The sequence below is a fragment of the Sinocyclocheilus grahami genome, unplaced genomic scaffold (genome assembly GCF_001515645.1).
Source record: "Sinocyclocheilus grahami isolate Dianchi unplaced genomic scaffold, SAMN03320097.WGS_v1.1 scaffold501.1, whole genome shotgun sequence".
Lineage (NCBI taxonomy): Eukaryota > Metazoa > Chordata > Actinopteri > Cypriniformes > Cyprinidae > Sinocyclocheilus > Sinocyclocheilus grahami.
In genome coordinates this window covers 289,250-298,590 of record NW_015505680.1, presented here as the reverse complement: position 1 = coordinate 298,590, position 9,341 = coordinate 289,250, and the positions used below count along the sequence as shown (strand labels likewise).

At 38.8% G+C, this 9,341-nt stretch overlaps 1 protein-coding gene across 1 annotated transcript; it reads left to right on the top strand.

Annotated features, from left to right (window-relative positions):
- The first annotated feature begins 5,401 nt into the window (after window positions 1–5,401).
- On the top strand, window positions 5,402–7,983 carry LOC107554404 (alpha-2B adrenergic receptor-like). Its single transcript, XM_016236892.1, has one exon. It carries the CDS (start codon window positions 5,738–5,740, stop codon window positions 7,256–7,258), a length of 1,521 nt encoding a protein of 506 aa, XP_016092378.1. The 5' UTR covers window positions 5,402–5,737; the 3' UTR covers window positions 7,259–7,983.
- Window positions 7,984–9,341: the final 1,358 nt, after the last annotated feature.

Genomic DNA, 9,341 nt, shown 5'->3' with positions numbered 1-9,341 from the left:
AGAAGACATTGCAATTACTAAATGATATTTAGACAGACTTAGAGAAGTTCCAGATCTATACTTGTGCTCTTATTATTTTAGTTATTTTGCTTTTAATGTAAATAAACATGTGCAAACAATATACTTGCTCTTGTGAATTTATTTGGATGTTAATTACATTGTGCCAGCTGTCTCTTTAATACCGTGTGGTTTATATACATGTTGCTGCTGATTGGGCTGACATGTTTGACACACCCACCAAACAAGAGAAAACGCATCTCAAACCCCGTTGCACACTGTTGCACACCGTTTCCAGGAAACATGTCGTTCAAACCGGAAACCGTAGCAAAACAGTGCACACCGGTTTGAGCTTGAACTTGCCCCAGGTCTCTAACGAACACGATTTATGATGATGATGATGATGATGTTGATGATGATATTGTAATTTTATTCCCAAATATCTCTGTGATAGCTGAATGCGTTGAAGGTGAGCAAATACCAATGAAGAAGTAAAGCAAGAAATACATATTTTTTTTGTAGTTTTATAACTTTGGAGCGTTGTGTGGAATTCATCGGCAAATCAGAGATCAACAATCAAGGAGCATGTGGGGTGATTGTGTTACAGAAGGTCATTGCTGCCTACAGCCATCATCATCTACAACTCTTTCATTGTGAGCGTGGACATGGAAAACACTTATTTGTTTAGCTTTCTGCCAAACTTTGATGGAAGTTCTAAACACTTAGGGTGAAACAGATTGTGGTTGCCCATGTGACGCAGATCCTGTGATGACAGCGCTGATATGATCATACATTAACTCTCTCACATCTCCCTCAAAACTCAGAACATCATCTGAAACGAACAGCTCTGGTGTGAAGCTGTCTGGCAAACATTTGAACTTATTTGCTTACTCAGGCAGCTTTAAATTGGATCCAGCCTTCACTGTTTCATTTATTTATTTATTTTCAGTTCCATTGAGGGCCTCTCAATATTTCTGAATTACATTTTACCCAGTAAATATTTAGGCTGTTAAAGCTCCTACACAGTAACTGTCTCATATTCAAACTTTTCATTTGACACTATTTTTCCAACCGCAGCAATTTCTGCCTTTTTTTTTTTACTTTGAATACCTAAACAGGTAATTCAAATAATGCTTACGACAGGCTATGGGGAATATTGGCAGTCTTGTCGGCTCCAGTGCACTTTGTCAGCTAAGTGAATTTGGAAAATCTGAATGTTGCCCAGGGTTAATTCTGTTTGTGAACTCTCACGCCATCAGTTTGCTCATAACAGCAGGAACATGATACAGCCACAGTGGGTTTACTTTTGTTTAGGAATCAAGTTTGCTTCAAATAACTGTCCTTAAATGCTGATCGGTATGCAGCTATTGCTTTCACCGCCATTAGAAACCACAGAATTAGAACAGTGAAACATTCATAATCTCCCTCCTACTCTTTTTTTTTAAAAGAACTTAAAAAACTTTCTGACATAATTGGTCTGTAATATATTGCATATCCAAGTCATAGGCTAATAGGTAATTGGATCAATCAAACTATTTTTTTTCAAGATGCCAATAATATCAAAATGGCCAATTATCCCCTTGTGAAAGAGAAGTACATTTAGCATACTTTTAAGAAAGGAAATAATATATTTATATAATAATGTAATACATTTCAAATTATATATAATGTTTTCAGACTTGATTGAATGTTATTTGCAAATAAATGAAAATGGATTATAGTTTAAATTTATATAAAATGTTTTTAGCTTGTCTGGCATAATAGTACTGAATTAGATCTTTATATTTAACATCATAATTACTTCTGTTGCCTTTGATATGAAATATCAATGAAGTGTATTGCCGTATGAACTGACAAGCATTTATGGTAAACTAAAATTGTATGTGTGAGTCAACACATCAAAATAAGTGTACTTCGTGAAAGCATGGAAATTATTATTATCTTTTTAAATATAATGATTTAAAATGCACTTTAGAGTAAAACTTTTAATTTGACATTATTACAAACTTTTTTTAAAGTGTGCTTGTGTATTAAAAACATGAAGAGACTAAGTACTCTCTCTGCAGGTTTTATTTCATTAATATTATATTATATGCAAGTATAGTTATATGCAAGTTTTTTTAATACACTTCTAAGATTTGAAGTACACTGCAAGTATACATTCAATACAATTAAGTGCACTTCCTTTTCACAAAGGTTGGCAAATTAAACAGCCTATCTCATATATCACTCTATCACTAAGAAGAAAATGACTTCTCTCCTGAAGGAACATCATGACCCTCTTGAAAGCTATTGGGGAAAAAGTACAGTAAATGCAGTTTCCAAAGAGAACTTCATTCTCAGGAGTGCCATGATCTTAAAAGGCGTACATACATTAATGGGAAAAAAATAATATGACAGGCAGTGGAAATTTTAACACCATTAAAAATTAGTCACGCATTTAGTCGATATGCCTTAATCAGGTTATACTCCATGCTGAATTTAAAAACGGAAGAAAACGAGGTTGTGAGAGAGCAGTCTTTACAGTTGCGCACGCAGTTTTATGGAGTTTTTGTCAACTGATTTTTTTTCTTCGTAAAGACTTTTGTCAGCTGAACAATTTGTTATGTGGTCAAACAACAGTACAACTCATTGAACGCACTATACTATCCTGCATAGCCTCATTTTCATTCTTGTCATTGTGCTACACTCACTAAGGTCTATAAGAGTACACTCTTAAAAATAAAGGTGCTTCACGATGCCATAGAAGAACCTTTTTGTCTAAATGGTTCCATAAAGAACCTTCAACATCTGAAGAACCTTTCTGTTTCACAAAAGATTCTTTGTGGCGAAAGAAGGTTCTTCAGATTACGAAAAGGTAAGAAAGAAATGGTTCTTTAAAGAACCTTTGACTGAATGGTTATTTGTGGACCCAAAAATGGTTCTTCTATGGCATCGCTTGAAGAACCTTTTGAAGCACCTTTATTTTTAAGAGTGTAGGCTTAACAAAGTCAGTTTTGGATCATGCAGAATGCAAAAAACACAACCCAGTGAATGAGTCACAAGATCGTGTTGTATTCTGACCTTGACGCGGCTGAAAAATTGACTCATGAGTGAATGTCATCCTGCAACAACAAAAACTTGAAGGACTTTTGTATAAATAAAAGATTGATCAAAATACACTGATGCTTAAATGGATGCTGGATCAATGAAGAAAGAATTAGGTTAATCACCTTTCAAAATTATGGTTAAATATTCTGTTTTGTCCATAAGGGGGCAGACCTCACTTCAGGTTTATAAATGAACGTCTATCTATCTATCTGTCTATCTATCTATCTATCTATCTATCTATCTATCTATCTATCTATCTATCTATCTATCTATCTATCTATCTATCTATCTATCTATCTATCTATCTATCTATCAAAAATACTCAAACATTTCTATAAAACCTAGTACTCCACAGAAGAGCTCTCTGTACGAAAGACTGCTTCGTGCAAATATTTAAAATATATATTTTTGCATACTGGAAATGGTTCGACTCATTCGACCCTTTTGACAAAACGTCCTGTGTCCTTTGCTAAAATCACGACGGTAATACAGGTGATTCAGGAAATATACATTCACTGATCCTAATGGAAACGCTTGATGAGGGTCTAAATTGCGTTTGGGTATATGTTGCACTTCATCTGAAGAGAGCATTAAAACACTTGATCTTTATGAAATGAAGCGTGGGGAGGAAGCGCTCGGTCGTCACGATTCCTTTTACGAGCGCAGTCTGTCATTAAAGTTTTAATGGGTTCAAACAGATTTCTGTTGCTTTTGCATTAGGGCTTGGGCTGGGTTTGGAGGTAGTCAGCAGCGTAATGATTACATATTGTTCTGCAGTTCTGAACAGTTACGCACCTTTACCTGAAAAAAACAACCTTTCATTTGTCATACTTGGTGCTTGGTGGTCATAGCCTAATGTAAACTTCTCAATCGAACATATAGTAAAATGAATCCTGCACTCTTCGTTATGTAAATATCATTAATCAAAACCATTACCTTTATCCATTTTGGATAAGTTGTTGGAGTTCTTGCATTCTCCAAAATGTGTTATTTGAATTGCATCCACTACACGCCTGTATTTGCTTTATGTTTGACAATAGAGTGTTAGGATAGGTCAGGCTTTTCAGTGGGAGGGAAGAGTTCGCCTCATGACGCCCGTCCTGACATCACTTATACTGGGGTACTGAGGAGAAGCGTTGCGTAGAGATGAAGCCAGAGCGGCGCGCGCGAGCCGCACCGACACTTCAAACTGTCACTACGCGAGGCACGTAGGAGGCATTCAACTTTCTGACTGAGATACTGTGACTAAAACGGGAGAAACACGGCGGGAGAAGGACGGCAAACTGTTTTCAGACATTATCCTTCTTTTTAGTGCTTGGACATACCCGACTCATTTTGGCGTGCCTCTGATTGCTCATTAAGCCGACTTTCTCCACTCAGGAATGTAACAACGGCACAACTACAACAGACTCCATCATTTATCAGGGTAGTTGTTGCGCTTAAATTCTTTTTGCAAACTTGTGAAAACTGTGAGGGGGAAACTGGCACACCGCCGCGCGCTGCTGTGTGCTCTCTGGAGATTTATATTTAAAGCCTTGCGCTCCGTGGAGACTGGTAACCTAGATTTAAGCATTCCAATATATTTGTTTTGTAAGCACTTAGGGAGAATCTATAACGTTTTTATTCGTAATTTGAACTTTGGAATGTTTAAAAGGTTATAATTGAATAATTGTTACTCAAATCATTTATGGAAGCACAATATTACGCAGCTATTTCATATTGTCAATGAATCTATTTGTGACAGCATTGCTGTTTTTTTTTTGGCACTGGGCGTTTTGTTTGTTGTTTTAGTTTTTCCTCTCACGTTATCTGTCTTCTATAAAACATTCAGAAGTTGATAATTTAGCGAAAGAACCATAAATTATAATTGATCAGAACCGTAAATTATAATTAAATAGATGTAATCTCTCTGACATTTAATTTTTTTGATGGCTGTCCTTTGGAGACTGGTAACCTAGATTTAAGCATTCCAATATATTTGTTTTGTAAGCACTTAGGGAGAATCTATAACGTTTTTATTCGTAATTTGAACTTTGGAATGTTTAAAAGGTTATAATTGAATAATTGTTACTCAAATCATTTATGGAAGCACAATATTACGCAGCTATTTCATATTGTCAATGAATCTATTTGTGACAGCATTGCTGTTTTTTTTTGGCACTGGGCGTTTTGTTTGTTGTTTTAGTTTTTCCTCTCACGTTATCTGTCTTCTATAAAACATTCAGAAGTTGATAATTTAGCGAAAGAACCATAAATTATAATTGATCAGAACCGTAAATTATAATGAAATAGATGTAATCTCTCTGACATTTAATTTTTTTGATGGCTGTCCTTTAAATTAAGTTGCACGTTTCCATAACTGTTCCATAACCCAGATGACGCTTATTCCAAATTTGACGCAAAGTAATAAAGTATCAACACTCGAGATGTCACATAACAATGGCTGACAGAATCTTTTCGCAGTGAGCGATGTATTAATTCGATTAGACGTAAAATTGCTTATTTAATTTCAACAAAATATATTTTACTAAGTTCTTAGAAGAAGAAAAAACACCTAAACGAAATTATTCAATTTTGTTCTGCCCACATTTGGAGTACTAATAGAGAAGGTTAATCCACGTGTATTCTCAGTTGCCGCGCTGTGGCAGTCATGGCAAGCTCGTGCTCGGCAGGCACGGGTCTGCATGGCCACAACATCAATGGCACTGGAGGCACGTCTTCACCGATTTGTAACCAGAGTATGTTAAAACCCCCTCCTTACACTCCAGAAGCCACAGCAGCCTTTGCAACAGCCATCACATTGATGATTCTTTTTACAATTGTTGGCAATATTCTTGTAATCATCGCTGTTTTAAACAGCCGCTCGCTCAGAGGACCCCAGAATCTCTTCTTGGTCTCACTTGCGGCTGCAGACATTTTGGTGGCCACCCTCATCATCCCATTTTCACTGGCCAATGAACTGATGGGCTACTGGTATTTCCGCTCCGTATGGTGTGAGATTTACCTGGCATTGGATGTGTTGTTCTGCACTTCGTCTATAGTACACCTGTGCGCTATCAGTCTAGACCGCTACATGTCTATCTCACGTGCTGTCACGTACGGCGCACAGAGGACACCCAAACGCATCAAATGTGCCATTTTGGTGGTGTGGCTGATCTCAGCAGTCATCTCCTTCCCACCACTACTCTCCATGAACAAGAACAAAGGTGATGCAGGAGGGCTGCCACAGTGTGAGCTCAACAATGAGCGCTGGTACATCCTGTACTCTACTATCGGTTCCTTCTTTGCTCCTTGTCTGATTATGATCTTAGTCTACATGCGGATCTACCAGATCGCCAAGCAGCGCACACGATGTCCACCAGGGGAGCCCCGCAAAGAGGTCCCAGCCAATGCGGCAACCCCTCAGCACAAGGTCCACACGGAGGGTCTACAAAACGGAAGGGGAGATGAAACGCCCTCTACCTTGCAGAAAAAACCCAGGCCTCCGACTCTGGCCGTGTCCCAAGTGGAGTCCATCCAGCAGACGGCGAGCCCTCCAATCTCCAACAAACATCTGCAACCCCCTTTGACAACCCTGACACTGACCACGCCGTGCCCCTCCCCGTCTCCTTCGAATTCATCCGAAATGGCTCCTAATAAACCTAAAGAGTGCAAAAAGGCGAAGAAGACCATGAAACAGCCTGACAACAATAACGGAGAGAGCATGAGCTCTGACTCAGACACTGAGCAAGGTGGGAGGGAGTTAGAGGTCCCTTGTACCCCGAGCATGACACCCAGTGGCATCCATTCCCCCGCCACCATTCAGAAATACAGAGACATGATCGCCACCACCAAAGGTGCCAAATTGGTGACCCGGAAGACGAAGCAGGAAGGAACGCCCAACTCCGCACGGCGCAAAGCCATGGTGAACCGAGAGAAGCGCTTCACCTTTGTGCTGGCGGTGGTAATTGGCGTCTTTGTCATCTGCTGGTTCCCTTTCTTCTTCTCGTACAGCCTACAAGCTGTGTGCCCAGAGACGTGCACCCTGCCAGAGCCACTCTTTAAGTTCTTCTTCTGGATCGGCTACTGCAACAGCTGCCTCAACCCGGTCATCTACACCATCTTCAACAAAGACTTCCGCAGAGCCTTCAAAAAGATTCTCTGCAAGAACACCAAAGGCACATTCTTCTGAAGCTCCTGAAGTGGATCATCTCCTCAGACAACAAACATACGGCTATTCAGAACACAGACTTCAGAAAAAGATTAAAAGAAGCACAATAACAGTGCTGTTGCGATGTAAACAAAGAGCTTTTTGTGCTGCCCGGTGAACTGAGGACACCATGCTACTCAAATGACTCTTTTTGTCCAGGTTACCGCCTCAGGCATCAGATTCCTGGTATTTGTGCTATAAAATGGGCTAATCCAAAAATATTCACAGACACTGACAAATCAAAGCTGAAAACAAAAGAATTTACAGGGACTATTGCACACCTGCAAGGACAAGCCACATGGAGGTCAATACGAAGGTTATTGTATTTTTTTTCTCATTTCTAAGAACACCAGGCCTTGGGGATACTGCATACATGGATTTCTCTAAGGATTTCAGAGGTACACCATTCAGAATCTTTACATACAGCTTTTCCATGCTGATTGGTTTACCAATGCCTACACAGCATCATTTCTGAGGAACAAAGACATGAAATGCGCCTGTGGAAATCCTTGCCAGGGGCAATGTGTAGGAAAGAGGTGACGCAAGTTTCTCCGATCAAACATTAAGGCTTCTAGTTACAGACCCCCCCTAGAGTAGGACCATTGGGGAGTTTTCCTGGCATTCTGTGATGCTGAAAGGCTCTGTGAATACAGAATACCTGCCATGGACGGAAGCCTTTCTTTCTCTTTCCATCTTGGACAGGTTGGCAGCAGGCTTTAAGATAGCAAAATGTTTATTACAGGAACTTTAGATATGTATTCATATCGAAAGTAATTTAAATTTTTAACATGATAAGACTCTGCATCATCAAAAATGACTTTAGACTTTGGTAACTGTGTCAGATGACACACACCTCCTGATTTCACTGGAGGTGCTCTTTCTGACTCGGTTCAGCACTTTGCTTTGTATAAAATAACTAATGATCATTTGTTGGTGTACACTGATCTACTGCACCCTAAATGTCTGAGCATTCAGCAGGGTGATACTTTGGGACTAAGGGCTGATAGCAGTGATGCTTTCTATTTCGTTGGTCATTGTCTTTTTGCTAATGATCCCTGTGTGTGTGTGTGAGCAAATGTTGTGAATGGGTATGTGTTGTGTCTGACTGCAGTGTATGTTTGGAAATGTATGCTGTGTGCGAGAGGGTGTGCGAATGTTGTTGTGCAGAGTTTTCTTTGTGTAATGGTGTGTGAGTTCACATCCCTCCCCTGATTCCCCTGGCACCAGTTCAACTATATATGTATGTGCTTGATAAATGTGGCTGGTTTGCCAGATCTGCCAGTGTTTATGATTCAGCTACTTCTCGTGCCAATGCTTTTACAAGTTTTGCTGCTAAACTCTTCTTAAACCAGAGTTTATTTCAAAATAATCTTTTTATTGCAGGTCATTTTGAACTAATAATTTTGAGACAGTTAGGAAATGAGTTAAGAGGAGATGAGAGCTGTAAATTATTCTTATGTGAATGATTTTGTATTTATTTATCCTGCTATTTCTTATTGTTTGATCTTTTATTACCCTGAAGGGGTTTATTTATCAAAACCCACCAGCTGGATGTACATTACCTTGCTTATTACATGGTTATTTGAGTTTAACGATTTTATTGTCTCACTAAATGCAAAGCTCCTAAAGTTCCTATAGCAAATGACTTTGAGGCAAGTTCTAACAAGACGAATATTTAAAGGATAACGTATTTTACCTGTTTATTACTTAATAATCCATTACAGTGTACAGTTTTCCTGGCAAGAAGATGAACACAACAACAACAACAACAACATTACAGCTCTATTAATAAGCGATCTGTTGCTACTGATGCTGATCATTATCAGGGAATAAAAGTCCTCACAATGTGACTGACACATCATAATTTAGAGAGCCATGCAATAGTAAGGTTCCCGAAGTAAAAATCCTATTGATTTTCAGTTTAACTTTTAAACCATTAAAGACAGGCCTAATGTGAGATAGGAGTTTGTTAATCAATGGTAAATACATTTGTTGAAGTCATCAATTTTCTTAAATCTTCATGTTCAACAGCAGAATTCCTGGTGGAAAAACTACATGATCCATG